Source organism: Xenopus laevis, chromosome 6S (assembly GCF_017654675.1).
Source record: "Xenopus laevis strain J_2021 chromosome 6S, Xenopus_laevis_v10.1, whole genome shotgun sequence".
Lineage (NCBI taxonomy): Eukaryota > Metazoa > Chordata > Amphibia > Anura > Pipidae > Xenopus > Xenopus laevis.
Genome location: NC_054382.1, coordinates 61,978,008 through 61,997,312, shown reverse-complemented (window position 1 = coordinate 61,997,312; position 19,305 = coordinate 61,978,008). Strand labels below are relative to the sequence as shown.

Genomic DNA, 19,305 nt, shown 5'->3' with positions numbered 1-19,305 from the left:
TCGGCCGCAGATCAAGAGGTTTCTCAGGAGTCTCAAATGCAGCAGTGTCTGAAGGCCCCCCCCCTAGTTCCGATGCCTATGACTATTCTTATGTACTGGTATATTGTTATTTAAAAATGATCACTACAGGTTGTATTTTGTATGTGATGAATAAAGGAATCTATCAGTCTAAATTTAAATGTCCTGTTAATGTCCTTTCTCCCTTATTTTTGTCTAACAGATATTGCATCTGGATCTGGCGAAGGAGGTGAGTATTATTTTATCCTTCAAAATTTGTCGTTACAATTGTACAGTGAATTAAATATACCATTCTTTTTGTTCACTAATGTTACCAGATGTTTCTATTATCATTTGCCACAAAATATACAATAAAAATCTCATTCCACTAAAACACTAATCCAATGGCCATATATATCAAAAGACAATGTCATTAAATACATTTTTATGTTTATATTAAAGAATGTTTTGTCAGTCTTTGCTACAGTGGTTTGTGTATATCTTTTCAATGCATGTACATTCTCATCTGTTTCTTTTCTAAATGGAATGAGCAACCTGACTGCCTTATAGCCAAAGAAGCCAATATAAGATCGCTGTGCCTGTTATATACCTAACACCACATACAAGAACATACAATTATTTGATCATAACTGCATGTTTATATTTGCAGGTTTAATAGCCCAATTGTTTTCAAAATTTCAGAGTAATATATCCCACTTTCAGATCCATCTTCAAGGCATATTAAATCTCCTCAAGGCAAAATTGGATTAGTGGCTTCTGAGGTATAGGTATATGGTTTTGATTCATAGCTATGGTTACTTCATAAATACTATTTATACAAAGTAGAACATGTACAAATAATGGAACATTTTTTATTAGCATTTTTCCCAAAATTCCAGTGTCACTGCCCCCATCTATAGGCAAAGCTCCCAAGTTAAGTCTTAGTACTAATGCAAAATCCTAAACTTGTCACTTGTCATTTAGTGGTTTTGTTTCATCGCTGCATAACTGCTCCTTTTTGTGCAAAGCATTGAAACAAATGGGAATGGTGTAGAGTGTAACTACCAAAGTACCCATTTGATATTTTGGCCTTTACATGATTTTGTGTTTTAGATAAAAAGTGGTGTTTTGACTTATAGTCGCTTAGTCCCTTAATGAGTCCCTATAAAAGTGAAATGCGTGTAGGTTTATAGATATGTGAACTGCTGCAATGTGTTTTGCCTTTTCTGTTTGGCTAAGGCAATACAGAATGAATGTAATTGCTTTTATTAATCATTAAACAACACAATTAAAATGTATCTTTATTCCAATTTCTATTAGTAATTGAGATGCACTAATTATGCTCATTACCAGAGTTAAATTCTGAAACAGTCTGGGGCATTTAGTTATTCTGCTATTAATTTGTTCATACTCTTATTTGTATGCAGAGATCTGCACACAATTTGCACTTTGCACATAGCCCTTGCATTTTTGGATTTATGGAATTAGTTCCTTAACAGACACATCATTTGCAAATGTGCACTGTAGGTTTGCCTGAGATTAAGCAAACTGAAGTATTTGGATAAAACCCTGGCTTTTGAAGGAATACAGTATGCTTCTGTTTTTGTTTTCAAGTTCATTCCCATAATGCTAGTGAAGCAGATAAATTACTGGCTGAGGTGATTGTTTCGGAAGCATTTGATTTTCTTTGGACGTCGCTTAAGAGGATTTTGTCAGAACTCAATTTGCTGCTTCATCGTTTTCTTGGCCAGTTTGAAATGTTGTGGTAGAAAGTAAACAGTACATGTAAACATTTGAGATGTGATAAGTAATTGCTGGCAAAGGCTACTATAAATCATAATAGAAATGAGAAGGTATTGATCACTGGCTCAGAACCACAAATTGCTGCTATACACTATTAATATCCAATGTCCTCTGCCCATAAATTGTTTGATACATGCACCTAAGAAGCAGAAGGCTCTTTATTAACAATGGTTTAAACTGATTTATTGTTTTCTAAACTTATAATAATTGTTCGTGGTTGAATTCCCTTTGCTGGAATACATAAACTGAGGTACAGTATAATTTACTATTATTTTCATAGAATGGATGATTTCTAACATAACTTCTCTGCAATAATTAGATATTTCCTAACCCCAAATTAACTAGATGCTGCTCAGCTTCTTTGTTCCTGGTTGCAATATATTCTGAAAAAACGCTTCTTTACAAAGGAACTCTGTTCTTGGCGTAGAAATCTAACAAATAGTGTGGGCAATTTGGTGTAAATAAATTGACACTGACAATGAAAATTTATAGTTCACACACCATTGACTATTTGACTATGTGGGGTCAGGATTTGTGCTTATGACGCAGAGCTGTCTGATCCTTATAAAGTATACAGATACTTATTTATAGAATTTTAAGATAAGACTCTACCCTGGATAAGAAGTAGTGGTTTGGGTCAGTGAGATTTTCTTCAGAGTTTTTTCCAAAATTTTTTCAGACTTTCAGAAATAGTTGGATTTTTGGGCTAATTCCAGCGCAGACCACAGAAACTTCCAAATAGGATATGAACCTCTCCCATTGACTTATATACAAACTTGGCAGGTCTGCGATACTGGTTTTTCCATCCTCTATGTTTAATAAATATTGAAAAATTAGAGGGTTTTTTTTTACACTAAAAATTCAGATTTTATTAAAATTAACATTTTTTTGGAGACATTATCACCATTATGTGTTAAGCAGATATAATAAGCTTTGTATAAACTTATTGTCACCTTCTCCCCAGCTATGGCTTATGTCTCAGGCATACATAAAAGGCAGGAAGCCAAGGTTTTAGAATAAAGAAACCACACGAGGAGTATAGGAACTCTGTCAAGGTTTTAAAATGGCCTCTATGTTTTGAAAATGTTTTCTGTCTTTTCTATCTATGCATATATATCACATATATCTTACCCTTTTAATGGCTACCACTGGGATCATCTGACTATAGCTGGAAATGATGGAAGCTGAACATGGAGCCGGACACTGCTCCTGTATAACCTATAGTTAAAAAGGGAAAGTTTTGTTCACCACTAAATTTTAAACAATTAAGTGGGTAATTTTCCTTTCACACTTTGCATCGTTTAGTGTAAGGAATAACAAAAATCATATGCAGATCCAATGCAGAATTAAAGCAATATAAAGTATTAAAAAGGAAAGCTATAATGTAGTGGCCCTTCAACAGGGAAAGAATCAAAACAAAGTATTTTGCATTCTAACTGTACTGCTGCTACAGTATATGCTTTCATGCAATCTCTGGATTAATCTTTAATAATACAGGGATCTGTTATCTAGAAATCCATTATCCAGAAAGCTCCAAATTGTGAAAAAGACTCCATTTTATGCAAGTAATCCACATTTAAAAATAAGTATTTTCTTTTTGTCTGTAATAACCAGTACCTTGTACTTGATCCAAACTATAATGAATGCTTATTGGAAGCAGAACCAGCCTATAGGGTTTATTTAATGTTTACGTTATTTTCTAGTAGACTATAAAGCATTAAAGTCTATGGGCATTGTGAATAATCCATTATCCAGAAAGCCCCAAGTATTCTGAAAAACAGGTCCCATACCTATACAGAAAATCAAGTAGCAGAAGAGAAATTACAGACTTTTTGACAAGATGATATATGGAAATTCTAGTTTTAGGATAATATTTAGGGATTATTTAGGATAATATAAGGCACTTTTGAGTTCACAGCACTGTATGAACTTTGTGCTTTTCATGCGATATTCTTTGATATGTGATTATACTTTGCATTGTTCTTTCTTTGACATTTACTTTCAAACACAGCACCCTTTGTATTTTCAGTAATTATGTAGAAAGTGCTGTTTTTATTATATATGAGTAGTGATGGGTGAATGTGACCTATTTCGCTTCACCGAATATTCGCAAAACAGCGAACATTTTCTGAAAATGATTTGAAGTCTATGGATGACAACATTTTTTATAAGCGACAAATTGCACAACAAATTTTTAAAATGCAACACTTTTTTTTCACCCGTTAAAGTTTATGGGCATTTATGTAAATAAACAGATTATCCAAAAGGTTCGCCAATGATGATATATCTCTTAATCACCAAGGTAAATATGTGGATATTAGATTAGGGATGCACTGAATCCTTTATTTGGGATTTGGCCAAATCTCGGAATCCTTTGTGAAGGATTTGGACAAATCCCAAACTGAATCTGAATCTTAATTTGCATATGCAAATTAGGGGAGAGAAAAGAAAACATTCTTTACTTCCTTGTTTTGTGACGAAAAGTTAAGTGAATTCCCTTTCCATCCCTAACTTACATATGCAATTAGGATTCGGGTTCGGTTTGGCCAAACACAAAGATTTGGCCTAAACCTGGATTCCTGCATCCAGCAATTTAGGATTCCCTGCTTTCTGGAGCAGGTATCAAAGTATTCAGTAATACCCTCTTTTCTATGTGTCTTCTACTGGAAACATGGAGGGTTATTTATTATGGTCTGATTTTTTTCTGGTCAGAGATTTAAAGGGGAAAACGACAATTTTTCGTAGAAATGTTTTTTTAGATTTTTTTGAGATTTATTAAACCCTGAGGCTGCTATAAAAGTACTCCATCTCAAACCTGCCGAGGTAATGAAGAAGTCAATGGCAAATGTTCTGTTTACGATTGGAATATATAATGATCTTTACTGGGTTTGTACAATAATCTGAAAAAATTGGTGCTTTTCGGGCGATAATCTTAAAAAGTCTAAATTTTAAGATATTAGATACTAAAAAATGATACGATTCAGAGTTTTTCACAAATTTATCAAGTCTTTCCCCCGCACCAGATTTTTTCAAGTTAATTTGTAGATAAATACAGTAAAAATGTTTTTGGATTTTGGATTTCAGTAAATTACCGCTGCACTGGTCACCATATTGAGCTTTGTGAATATCAAGAAAGTGCCTTCTGAACATATGAGTGAATAATGATACAGTGCTGGGGGAAAGTGGCATCATAGCCAACTAAAATGGTGGCTTTGACTTATACAGAATACAGACAACTCTGAATTCTGATTAATGAGGTATAGTAATGCTTTGACTATAGGAGTTTAGGAGAACATGATCAGGCAAATCCATGCACCATGAATTGTACTGATACCTTTGCTTCTCTTTTAAAGAGGCACTAAACCCAACTATACAGCTGGTCCACTGTGTCTATAAAAGAAAAAAAACATAATTACATAGAAACCAATTCACCGATTAACTGACCAAAAGCTTAATTACAGATGCAGAATGCTGATGATAAGAATGCTGTTTCCCAGCGCTATGTCATCCCTCTTGCTCTTATCTTACATACAGAGATTATTGCTCCATTTTGGGGTCATTATATTACACTGGAATCAAACATGGAGAGGAAAGAAAGACTTGTTTAATGTTAGGAAATTGTGCTAAATATTTCCAGCTCCAAATACATGAACAAAGATGGGCTGAGATTCTCATTGGAGGATAATTTAGCATTTAATGCTGCCTCTGGCCCTGGGGAGCTTTGGAAAAGTTTTATTGAGCCATATTGCTTTAAGAATACAACCCTGATGTTGCTGGACTCCAGCTCCCAGATTGCCTTAACCTTGACAATATCTTAAAGTATGCTGAGATTTGTAGTCCAGCAACAACTGAGTAAAATGTGGTTGAGCAGTGTCCTGTGAAGGAAATATTTTTTTAACACCTTGAATCTTGTGTAAACTTACTGCCCCCCTTCTTAAAGTAATTTTAAAAAGTTGTTCAATACTCCAAATTCCATTTATATTTGCTACACCTATATATGTGTGTTTATATATATTAACATATCTGCTCTTAACACAGAATATGAAGGATCTGGGGGAGAGGTTCATAAGAAACATTCCAAATGTGGAGTCTGCAAGTTTGGAGCAGAGTGTGATGAAGATGCAGAAGATGTAGGGTAAGTTTATTCTAAGAACATTAATTTTCTTACAAGGAGATACTTTTTCTGAAAATAATGTTTTCTGTAATTAGCATCTTTTGGACTTGTAACAGAATGTTGCATTATGCATTTTGAATGTGCTTATTTGGAAAAAGTCTTCTACAACTTGAAAAAAAACACCCTATACATTTTTCCTTACAAGTACAAGTGTGCAATTATGTTTTCACGCCCCTGATATTAAACCTTGTACTGGGGTAAATAGCTGTCTGGAGATTGAACTTCAAATGGTGAATTGTATACAATAAGATTAGTTCAGAATCCCTATAATCCCTATAAGGATATTATAAGCAACCAAGGAGTTCCATGACCATATACACAGTTCATTGCTTTTATATAGGTCATGGAACTCTGAGGTTAATTATATAGCAATAGCATGTTGGTGAACTTTACAAGCAATGGTAAACTCTAATCTCACATTTTGAAAAATCAGACCTTACTTTTGCCTTGTTTGTGTTATTGGCCTTAATCTGTTTTTATTATACAGAGCTACAAAATATGTTGTATGTAAATTTGATAATAAGTATGCTGTATTTGTGTTGCAACCATATCAATTCTACAAGAATTCTATTGAGGGATTATTAAATGGATAATGGGTAAGCCCACTCCTATGTCCTGTGTATTTTATATAAAAACATGAGATTAGAGTACATCCTAGCAGTAAAGGTGACTATTGAATGAGTTAGTTGTGGCATAACAATTGTCCCCAACTCTTATTATTTGAGGAGTGTGCCTAATCAGAGCAAAGTCTGGTCTGTAAAACTTTTATAATCATAATTTTACACACTTATGGTGCATTACATTTAAAATACTATTTCCTATCAATTCCTGCACTTGCCTATAACTTTTACATGCGCAACTACTAATTTTTATGGAATGGAATATCTTGCAACCACATTACATTAAGGGGTCTGTTTGTTAAAGGTTGAGTTTCTGTGGTCAAGGTCTTTATTAGTGGAAAAACACCTAATACTTATTAAGCCCCAAAGCAGCTAAAAATCTGACTAGAAAAAATACCCCAGCTAAAACCTGTGGAAATTCATGTAAAAGTCAGTGGTAGAGTTCGCTTTAACTGTTTTTTGCCCTCACTATTTTAGGGTCTTTCTGGGTGTGGGGCACTGGTTTTAAAGAGTATATATTGACCCTTTAAGGTTGCTGTGGTTGCTGGCAAACTGAATAAAATTAAACATACTTAACAGTAAAAGCCTGCTCTTTTTATTGTCCATGTTACTTTTGTGAGCTTCTAATAGAGAACAAATGCTTGCAAAAAATCAATCATCACGGTCAGTGTGACATAAGAATTCAAAAACCATTCCATTAATACTTCCTTTTTTTAAAATTGGTTGTGATGGGTTATTTGGTATGTGCTGCGCTGCTAATTGATTCTTACTAAAAGCTTTTACTATGAAATAAGGCTACAGATTTATGTATGTTGGGAGAGTGTGGGAAGCTGTTATGATTTGTGTATAAGAAATTACTGTGTCACAGTTACTAACAAGGCTTCATTTAATGTATATCACAAAATGTTATTAATGTTATTTGAGTTCCAGATTAAGTAGTCTATTTATTAACTGTTGTGTTTGTCTTGATTCTTTTTTTTTTTTTTTAAATAACTGAATTTTTAGAGGAGAAAAACCTTGATTTTTTAGAGATTTAGTATGCCCCAAAGCAGCAAAAAATCTGAAAATACTCCAGCTAAAACCTGTTGAATTCATGTAAAAACAGTAACATAGTACGTTAGGTTGAAAAAAGACACAAGTTCAACCTTTTAAATCTATATATGACCTGCTTTACTGCAAAAAAAGCCCTATTTGAACCCTCTCCAGTTTACCTCAGAGGGGGAAAATTCCTTCCTGACTCCAAGATGGCAATCAGACTGGATCAACTTTTACTATGAGCTATTTTACATAACCTGTATTTCCTCCGTTGCTAAAGGGCCCCCACATGAAAGTCTGCCTGCTGTGATTTCTCACCTTGTGTGAACTTTAAAAGCTATCAGAACTGTAAACCCCTGCATTGTTTATACCTGTAACCCCCCCCTGCATTGTTCACATCTGTAACACCTCTATTCTTCACATCTCAAACCCAGACTTAAAGTGCCCACATTGTTCACCTGTTAAAACCTCAAAAAAACTGCTGGAGGGGCACAAGTACTGTGTCATTGTATGTAGCACAATATGAACTGTCCATCTTAGAGTCCAGTTAAGTTTCCCTGTCTCCTGCTCTGTTCTGCCTTTTCTATGCTCCCTGTGTGTGCCATACTCTGCCTGCCCTATGCTCCCTGTGTGTGCCATACTCTGCCTGCCCTATGCTCCCTGTGTGTGCCATACTCTGCCTTCCCTATGCTCAGGTCCGAATTGAGGTGAGGCCACAAAGGCCAAAATTTTAGGGGCGGCATGCTGCCCAGCCGCATCCTTAGGAGCACTGGGGACTGAAATGACATTTTTACTCCGGTTTTTATATGGCATTGCCTTGTGATGTGTGCTTAATCAGTCTGCTGTTTTTTATACCACATTTTGGGGAGAAGATGGGTAGACGGTTGGAGGAGATTTTAAACTAGGTGTGGGGGGGAGGGTGCAATAAGGGAAATAGAAGACAGGTTAGATGAGGTAGTGGGCATAGTAAGGGGAAATGGGGGAGGAGATTTGGTTGGAGGTACTGTGAAGGACAAGGACAACCGCATGTTGTATTTACAAAATTCTCATGTGGGTACCATTATAAAATGTATGTTTTCAAATGGTGGGAGTCTGACTGGAAAAGCTGGAGAGCTGGAGGTGCTGGCTCTGGAGGAGAAATATGACATGATTAGTGTGACTGAACCATGGCTGACGTGTGGCCGTATTTGAACGGCCACACGTCCTATCGCCAGGCCATGTGGCCCTATCGCCCACAGTGCTCTAGCGAGCACAATACACCGGAGCACTGGGGAGCTGCGCATTCCCGGTGCTCCCTATAGAGTGGCTGGGCGGCATGCCACCCCTAGGAATTTACCACCCTAGGCCCGGGCCTTTGTGGCCTTGCCACAAATCCAGGCCTGGTTGAATGAGTTGCATGACTGGGTGGTTAATATCAGCAGCTATGCTTTTTTTGGAGGGACAGAGGCAATAGAAAAAGAGGTGGGATATGGCTGTTTGTTAGTCAGGATTTAAAAACTAATATAAAGGAGGAGGTGATGATAGAAAATGAGGTGGATGAAATCTTATTACTTACTTACTGTTTGTAAAGTGTCCAGCAAATTAATTGTAGAAGTATGCTATAGACCCCCTAATGTAAGTGAAGAGGAGCAGGCTAAGCTCCTGATGCAAAAAGAAAAACCTGCTAGTTTGGGACAAGTAATGATAACAGTTGATTTTAATTACCAAGATAGTGAATGGTTCAACACTACTGCCAGGACAGTTAATGGGAACAAGTTTACAAACTTGTTGCATGACAATTTTATGGCACACGTTGTTGCTACACTGGATCTAATGATCTCTAATTTCCCAGAACATATTGCATATGTGCAAGTAATTTAACCCCTGAGTAATAGTGACCACAATGTGATCCCATTTACCGTTGATGCAAAATAGCCAATATATACTTTGGTAACAAAACCCCTGAATTTCAGAAAAGAACATTTTAGCTCATTATGGGCTTCCTTTCAGAACATTGATTGGAGCATTATGTTTTCTGCTAAAAACACAGAACAGAAATGGTTGTCATTTAAAATAATGTTAAATTATTACTGTTCTCAATTTATTCCCTTAGACGTAAATGTAGAACCACCAAGGACCACCCTATGTGGCTTAATATAGAAGTAAAGAAGTTTATAGGAAAGAAGTGAAAGGCATTAAAAAACGACAAGTCTGTGGGTACAGAAGCTACATTTAATAAATATAAACACTATAATAAATGTGAAAATGAGGAGAACATTGCGTCAGAGGCTAACACTAACTCCAAAAATTTTTTAAGTATATTAATGCAGGTTGAGTGTGTTGCTCCATTAAAAATGGTACTAGTATGGTTGTAACAGATACTGTGTATACAATAGAGGAGTCAGAGTTCCAAGACCCACCTAATAGCTGCACTGTTTGCTCCCTCATACTTGTAAGTGGCTCAGGATATGATTTATAAAGCTTTGCTAAAAATGAATGTGAACAAGGCAACAGGTCCAGACAGAATACACCCTCTGGTACTAAGAGAGCTTAGTTCAGTTTTAGACCGGCCTCTATTTCTGATTTTCTCAGACTCTTATTCATCTTGTATGGTACCTATGGATTTGAGGGAAGCTGATGTTATTTCTATATTTAAAAAGGGATTACAATCTCAGTCTGGCAATTATAGGCCAGTAAATTTAACATTGGTGGTGGCAAATTATTTGAAGTTTTGTTAAGGGATCACATTCAAAATTTTGTCCTGGTGAATGGCATTATGAACAGTAATTTGCATGGCTTTTTGAAGCATAGGTAATGTCAGAAAATATGTTGCTTTTTTTTTGAGGTAAGTAAAATGCTGGACAGAGGTGGAGCATTTGATGTGATCTATTTGGATTTGCCAAAGCCTTTGAGACTGTGCCCCACAAATGACTGCTTTCTAAATTAAGGTCTGTTGGGCTTAATGAAGAAGTTTATACATGGATACGAATCTGGCTACAGAATCAGGTACAGAGGGTGGCTGTTAATGGTACATTCTCTACTTGGAGTAAGGTTCTCAGAGCTCTGTATTAGGTCCACTTTTATATAACTTGTTCATTAAGGACTTAGGGGAGGGTATTGTAAGTAATGTATCAGTGTTTGCAGATAACACAAAGCTATCCAGCCAAATTAATTCCATCCAGGATGTGGCATCCTTGCAACAGGATCTCGACAAACTGGCAATCTTGGCAGCTAAGCGGCAAATGAGATTCAATGTTGATAAATGTAAAGTCATGCACCTAGGATGTAAAAATGTGCAAGCCACTTATACCCTTAATGGGACTACACTAGGCAAATCCATAATGGAAAAGGACACTAGAGTCCTTGTAGATAATAAACTTGACAATGCCAGTCAGCAGCTGCAAGGGCAAACAAGGTCTTGAGCTGTATTAAAAGGGGCATAGATTAGGGAGAGGTAGGGATCATCCTTCCACTGTACAGAGTGCTGGTAAGGCCCCATCTATAATACACCATACAGTTTTGGTCTCCAGTGTGCTATGGAAAATCTTAGCTATCAGGAAAGACTGGCCAAATTGGGTTTATTTAAACTGAAGAAGAGGAGCTTGAGGGGTGATATGATAACAATGTATAAATATATAATATATAATAATCTCTCTAATGCTTTATTTACCAGTAGGTCCTTCCAGCTGACATGTGGGTTCCCATTCCAATTAGAAGAAAGCAGGTTCTGGCTAAATAGTTGGAAGGAATTTTATACAATGAGAGCCATGAAGATGGAATCACATCTCCCTGAATCAGTCGTGATGACTGATACATTAGACAGCTTTAAGAAGGGTTTGGATGGCTTTTTAGCAAGTGAAGGAATACAGGGATATGGAAAACACTCATAATACAAGTTGATCCAGGGACTGGTCCGATCAGGAAGGAATTTTTTCCCCTCTGAAGAAAATTAGAGAGGCTTCAGTTCACTTCCTCTGGATCAACTAGCAGTTAGGCAAAGATATATATATATACCTAAAAGGTTGTACTTGATGTCATCCTAGCTCACTATGTTACTATAAAAAAATCTGCCACTAAGAAGAAGTTACAGTTTGGTGTAATCTTGGCACAGCAAAGTCATTGTGATAATAGTTCATTAAGGCACAATGCGACAACTGATGGAGATGTTATACAATATAAGTGGTACAATAATAATATAAATATAAATGGTATTGTTGTAGTAAGAGTAGTATAGTAAGAGATAATGTGTCAGTTTATGGCTTAGTTTACACTCCCAACAATGGCATTCCAGCACTCTACATCTGTAGTCATGAGGGCTGCTCCTAGCAACTCAGCTCTGTCCACCTCTATCGATACACAAGCCCTTCTGCAGCCACAATAAAGTTGAGTCCACAGTCCTCCTCCCTGGATAAACTAGCAGAAAGGATTTCTGCACTTCTGTACACCAATAGCAGAGCTCATGTGGAGGGAATCACATACAAAAGCAGAATTCCTGTAATATAAATTTCTTATGGCCTGCTTTAGTACTGACCTATCCCAAGCTAAGCAAGAGTAATATAGTACACTTACATAAATAATGTAGCCAACCCATGACTTTTGTTTTCCATATTTAACTCACTTCTTAATTCCTCTACAAATGTATAGCTGGCATCTAAATATACCTCCCAGAACTTCATTAAAAGAAAAGTATATTCTGTCTAATAACAATTTCCCTCCTTTTAGATACCAATATTTTTAACCTTTCTAAATCTCCTCTTTCCCTTTTCAACTTTTGTGATTTGGTAACTGAGTCTGATGTCACAGAGCTTCTCCTGCTCTCTCCATCTACAAATTGTATACTTGATCCATTCCCAATCTGCTCAGCACTATGCATTCTGGCTTTTGACCTGCACACACAACTGCCTTGTGTAGATTTGCAAACGATCTCTACAATGCCAATGGACATTCTCATTCTGAGACTGCCTTATGTAGAGTTGCAAATGATCTCCACATTGCCAGAGCCAAATGACAATCTTCTGGACTTATCTTCTGCTTTTAATACTATTAACCATTCTGGTTTAATACAAATTCTCAATTAACTTGGTATCCGGGATTAAAGAGAAAATTGCTCAGATTCTGCCTTTTGGAGCAGTAGAACCTTAGTCTAGTCCTGGCCTTAAGCTATGTATATATATATATATATATATATATATATATATATTTATATTTATATATAGGTTGGTGGTAGCTCCAAGGATCTGCTTATTGAGAGCTATACAAGTGAGGTAAAACCAGTGGTGCACTTGTACTTCCATTTACTTGTGCTAGGTGGTGCTGCCTTCCTCCATTAGAGTGCATACTGCAGTAAGTAAATTATCCCTATAGACAACTATAGACTACTTTAAACTGCTTTTATAATTACTGCAGTGCCATCTGCTTGCCATTTTGGCCAAGTGCCTACAGTGAGGAAAAAACATTTATTGTGAGAAAAGGAAGGTGTTTTGATGCAGATCTGGTGAGAGAAACATCAGATGACTCTTCTAAATTAATTTACATTTTGCATAGCCACAAAATGCTGAAGGGCAGATTGCTGGATGTGCAGAGTGACTTCTCATAAGAGAAGCCACATGCATATTCTATTAACCAACAGAATGACACAGCTACTGTCAAACAATACTTTTATACATAACCAGTTCATAAAAACGTTAGTGTGGTGAGATTTACAAGCTTATTTATTATGCTGTGTAAAATGAAATTCACCAAAAAAATGGTGTAAAAAGCTGTGCAAAATAAATGGCGAAGGAATGCTACATTTTACGCCATTATTTTAAATTGCTTCCATCGGAAGTCACTGTAAGAAAAAATCAGTAAAACCTTAGCGATATGTGTGTATTCTCCTGCTGTTTTTTACACAGCATAATAAATATGCCCTTTAATGTAGATTTCTTGTATAACGTGAGAAGTAGTTTCTGTAATTTACTGTATTTAAGACACAATCACTAATTGTATGCTTTCATAATGCTATATTTTCCCTTTTATATCAGAGTGCCTTAACCATAGTTAGTACTATATAGTACAAGGATACTGTCATAGAATTTTTTAAAAGCATCAGTTAATAGTGCTGCTCTAGAATTCTGCACTGAAATCTTTTTCTCAAAAGAGCAAAAATATATTTTTTTTGGCGCCTACGCACCAATATCACAACAAAAAACACTTGCTGGTTAATTTTATACAGTAGAGTGAATTATCTGCAGTGTAAGCAGTGTAATTTGTAAATACAAACTACATCAAAAAAATCATGACAGAATCCCTTTAAGGGGGGCAGTAGATGTGATCTATTTGGATTTTGCCAAAGCGTTTGATACTGTGCCCCACAAACGACTGCTTTCTAAACTAAGGTCTGTTGGGCTTAATGAAGTCGTTTGCACATGGATAGGAAACTGGCTACAGGATCGGGTACAGAGGGTGGTTGTTAATGGGACATTCTCTACTTGGAGTAAGGTTCTTAGTGGGGTCCCCCAGGGCTCAGTATTGGGTCCACTTTTATTTAACTTGTTCATTAATGACTTAGGGGAGGGTGTTGTAAGTAATGTATCAGTGTTTGCAGATGACACAAAATTATCCAGCCAAATTAATTCCATCCAGGATGTGGCATCCTTGCAACAGGATCTTGACAAACTGGCAATCTGGGCAGCTAAGTGGCAAATGAGATTCAATGTTGATAAATGTAAAGTCATGCACCTGGGATGTAAAAATATCCAGGCACTTATACCCTTAATGGGACTGCACTAGGCAAATCCATTATGGAAAAGGACCTTGGAGTCCTTGTAGATGATAAACTTGGCTGTAGCAAGCAATGCCAGTCAGCAGCATCAAGGGCAAATAAGGTCTTGAGCTGTATTAAAAGGGGCATAGAGTCACGGGAGGAGGGGGTCATTCTTCCTCTGTATAGAGCACTTGTAAGGCCCCATCTAGAATATGCTGTACAGTTTTGGTCTCCATCACTCAAACAGGACATTATTGTATTAGAGAGGGTACAGAGAAGGGCAACTAAGCTGGTAAAAGGTATTGAAAATCTTAGCTATGAGGAAAGACTGGCCAAATTGGGGATGTTCACGCTGGAGAAGAGGCGCTTAAGGGGTGATATGATGACTATGTATAAATATATAAGGGGATCATATAACAATCTCTCTAATGCTTTATTTACCAGTAGGTCTTTCCAGCTGACACGAGGTCACCCATTCCGATTAGAAGAAAAGAGGTTCCGCCTAAATATTCGGAAGGGGTTTTTTACAGTGAGAGCTGTGAAGATGTGGAATTCTCTCCCTGAATCAGTTGTACAGGCTGATACATTAGATAGCTTTAAGAAGGGGTTGGATGGCTTTTTAGCAAGTAAGGGAATACAGGGTTATGGGAAATAGCTCATAGTCCAAGTTGATCCAGGGACTAGTCCGATTGCCATTTTGGAGTCAGGAAGGAATTTTTCCCCCTCTAAGGCAAATTGGAGAGGCTTCAGATGGGTTTTTTGCCTTCCTCTGGATCAACTGGCAGATAGGTAGTTAATAAAAAAAAAAAAAAAAAGGTTGAACTCGATGGACATGTGTCTTTTTTCAACCTTACTTACTTACTATGTTACTATGTTGCCATGTTTTCTGGAAACAATTCCAGCCTACCTATTTTCTTCCTTCCTTATTAATAGCATTGGAATTAAGCATCAATTTTACCGGCCAGGTGGAAACCCTAACTACAGTCTGGATTTGTCTGTGAGTTTTAAATACATTGCAAACACTGTTTTTTTTCCATGTTTAATTGTACTATTCAAAATAAAATCCATGGAACCAGCTTTCATTGCACCTTTTCAGTACCAAATGACATTGCTTTCCTATGCAAATACTGGGGTTTAGAAGGGGCATATGATTCAAAATTACAGAGTCTATGAAATGAGTCTACATAGGCATCTATAGACAAATTAAAGAATGTATGGAAACATCTGAGGATCATGTTTTCCCAGAAGGAATTCTGATAAAGCTGTTCAACTAGACTAGAAATTCATAAACATAAATATGTTTAGATTGTAAATGAATGGTAACCAACTTTTGTAGCTCTGAAAAGGAATCTGTCTACTTGAAAAATGATATTTCATTCTAAGATCTAATGCAAATTTTCGACCTTGGGTCAGTCATTTTTATCTGTATGTCTTCTGAGTAAAATTAAATTTGGAGCTCAGCAGAGTCGTTCTGTAACTAGAATTTATTACACAAAAAATGTATAATGTCTGTAACTACAAATACAGATAAGTCATATCTGCCAACATGCAAGGAAACATGATAAAAGAGGCAATGGGAAAAGGGTTAAAGTGTTAGATTATACAAATATATGAACTAGATTCGAGTGTCATGTAAAGTGAATATACTTTAAAAAGATAGCACCATTTCTAGATTCAAGGCAACATTTACATCAGAAAGACCACATTTTTGTTTTTAATGTTAATACCATTTTAATACCTAGCAGATATGCAATAAACATCCATTATACAGTAATAATTTGTCTGCAGTGTAAAACTCTAGACTCAACTTGTATAATGGTGGGTGGCATAAGACTTTATTTTGATATGCTCTTACCTTATAAGAAAGGAACAACTGGAAAGGAAGCAGTCATATATTTGCTGACTACAGTTAGGTGTATCTGTGTGAAGGCTGATGAATGTATTTCTATTTTGAAACTGGCACCCTCTGACTTGTGTAGGTCAGAGGTCAGTGAAGCATTTTTGAGCTCATTATATTTTATGTGTGCAGCATTGTATCTAAAATTAGGTTTAGCACAGCCTTTACAGAGCTTGACTGAAGCACTTTAGAATTTAGAATCTTTAAAATGAAAAAGGTGTCTGAGTCACTAACCAATTAAAATTGCACTGGCAATTCATGTGGTATAAAAGAAATGAATTAAGCTGGTTAAATTAAATCTAAGCAGTCAGAAATGAAGAAAAAAATAAGAGCAATAGGGAACAAGTAATACCATACTACTTTATCACTAAATGAACCAAAAATGGAAGTATTTTTTTTTACCGGAACATGTGTACAGTATATCATTTTAAAAATGGGCAAGATGTACTGTAGTTTTACCAATTAAACTCTGTGCTGGACTTTAGTATATTTTCTTGAGTGTGTGCTCCATCCTTCACGGTCAGGACAGTGAAGTTGTGGAATGCACTGCCGGGTGATGTTGTAATGGCTGATTCAGTTAATGTCTTTAAGAATGGCTTGGATGATTTTATGGAAAGACAGAATATCAAAGGCTATTGTGATACTAAACTCTATAGTTAGTATAGGTATATAGAATTTGTGTGAAAGTAGGGAGGGGTGTGTGTATGGATGCTGGGTTTTCATTTGGAGGGGTTGGACTTGATGGACTTTGTCTTTTTTCAACCCAATTTAACTATGTAACTACCCATAAAGAGGAAAAGATGACAAAAACAAAGCTTGGCTTGTGCAAACCATCTGCTGGTACAGACTATGCAGATGATTCGGAGGTATCCCATACCTCTCAACTTTACTGTTTTCTGCTGGACAGTAACGATTTTGACAGCTCCTGGGTTTCTTATTGAAATGTCCCAGTTTCTCTCCTGTACTGACACCAGAAAAAGATACAACGTTTCTGAATTAAAATAAGAGGCTTTTTGGACCAGAACACTGAAGCCGCACTTTGATACATGTGTAGCAATTTAAGATAAGCAAACAAACAATTGTAGCTATTTAAGTTGGGATAACTGTGATTTAAAGCTTAAAGGCCAATTTCAGCTTCATTAGCAAAACTGTTATAACTCATAAAACATGGCCCTAAAACCTGCCAAATTTTGTAAAATGGACATGGTAATTAGCGGGTGTGGCCATACAATAGGTGTGGTCACAAAATTTTCACGCTGCGCGCGGCTGATGTTTTTGTCCCTCTTTACATTTTCACATGTTGGAAAGGAATAGTATGCTACCCCACTTTCCCAATGAACCACCTGAGTATTGAAAGTTACCCATTATAAAATCTGTGGTGATTCTCTTAATAAATATTTCCTATAGTTCTTTAGACCATCCCAACTTCTATCTCTCTTTCTTTCTTTCACTTTCCTTCTTTCCTTCATTTTAATTACTTTCATTTTCTTCAAAATGATTGTTATACAGTTCATAATTGTTCTAGGATAACAGTTCAGGGACATTTTCATTTAATTTTTCAGCAGACAAATGTAGCCTTTGGCTCCCTCATTACCAGTAAGCTAATAAATAGAATTAGCTACTCACATCTTTTTCATAAATTGTCTTTATTGGAGGCAGAACGGTACCACTATCAGTCATAGAAGCCACTTCACTGTATCACAAAGGGCCATGGTTGCCTTACGGAGCAGTTTTCTTTCTGGAGGGTACTGGTGGGTACCACATTAAAGGAATAATGAAAAAAATAATATTTGTCGAAGGAATAATGTTAATAGAGCACACTGATGATGATTTATTATAACTTTTTGCCAAAGGGATGCTAGGTCTGGCATATACACATATACAAGCATTATAATGTAATGATTCACCCTTAGTTTTTTTTTCTCTGCTTATGTTAGCATTGTAAAGAATCTTAAAACGAGATCATTCCTAGAAACAGAAACACTGCATTGAAGTAAAGGCTGCAGAGTGAGTAACAATGTATTAAATTATGGATACACCAAATCCATGTTTTTTTATATTCAGCTGATACACGTGCTTCACTCAAACTCAAGCTACATGTAAATAACCTGGGAATACAAATGATAAAGCAAGGACAAGAGTTTTCGATTTCTTTGTGACATACAGTAGTATCATGGTAAGTTCCGGGACATAAATTTATGGTTTCATGAAATACTCCATTGTCCTCTGTTCCCTGGGCTACCGTTGTCAACAAACATTTTAGCTTTCAAAGAATTGTTGTTGCAGAATACTAGCATATGATGTTTAATTGTTTAACAGATTAAAACAATTAAATGTCCTCTTTTATTTTTTAAAAAGGAAGCCTTGAGTCTCAGGGTTACTTTAAAACAATAAAGTTATGGGGATTATTTTACAAAAACTTGCAATATAGAACTTTACCATTGACTTTAATGGTTTGCCTTAATTTTACTGGACACCAGCAGTGAATATGCACTGTATCTATACAGAGGGGCTAAATGGGGTTGGGGGTTTAAGGTGCAAAGAGCAAATAGATGAACAAGGTATCATGTTTTTGCATTTTCAATTATGGAATTTCCTCACAGACCATAGGCACTAAGAATATCTTCACCCCTGTCTGTGCAGTGTACCTGTGATACAGTGGTGCATACAATATCGGCTACCCATTGAATTTTCTAACTTTGGCTCCTTACACATGTTAATGTTGTGCTTTGTCCTTTTTCTGGATTTACAGTCAGGTGCAGATTGTACTGTGCAAGTTCTAGGTGCAAGTGAGTTCTATATGGGACCCAAGGGGCCCAATTACTAACAAACAAATTATTACAAATATTTATTCTTTAAAGAAAACTTTTTTTTACATTTACATTAGAGACATTATGTTAAGTCTAGTTAATAGATTTTTATATTTTTGGCGTTATACTGTAATAACCCAGAATAGATGCATAAAAACAATTGCATGGGGTTAATTAGCAAATTTAACTTAAACTAAATCTTTAGGTACATAAAAGAAAACCTTCTGTAAGATATATTGGTTTAT

The 19,305-nt window shown here is 36.1% G+C and overlaps 1 protein-coding gene across 1 annotated transcript in view; it reads left to right on the top strand.

The window, feature by feature from the left end:
* The window catches only part of tmeff1.S (transmembrane protein with EGF like and two follistatin like domains 1 S homeolog), a 132,114-nt gene that overhangs the window by 88,941 nt on the left and 23,868 nt on the right, over window positions 1-19,305 (top strand). Inside the window, exons 4-5 of the mRNA XM_018269396.2 lie at window positions 221-247; window positions 5,839-5,935. Of these exons, the coding sequence (XP_018124885.1) occupies window positions 221-247; window positions 5,839-5,935 (124 nt within the window). The remainder of the gene's footprint in view (window positions 1-220; window positions 248-5,838; window positions 5,936-19,305) is intronic.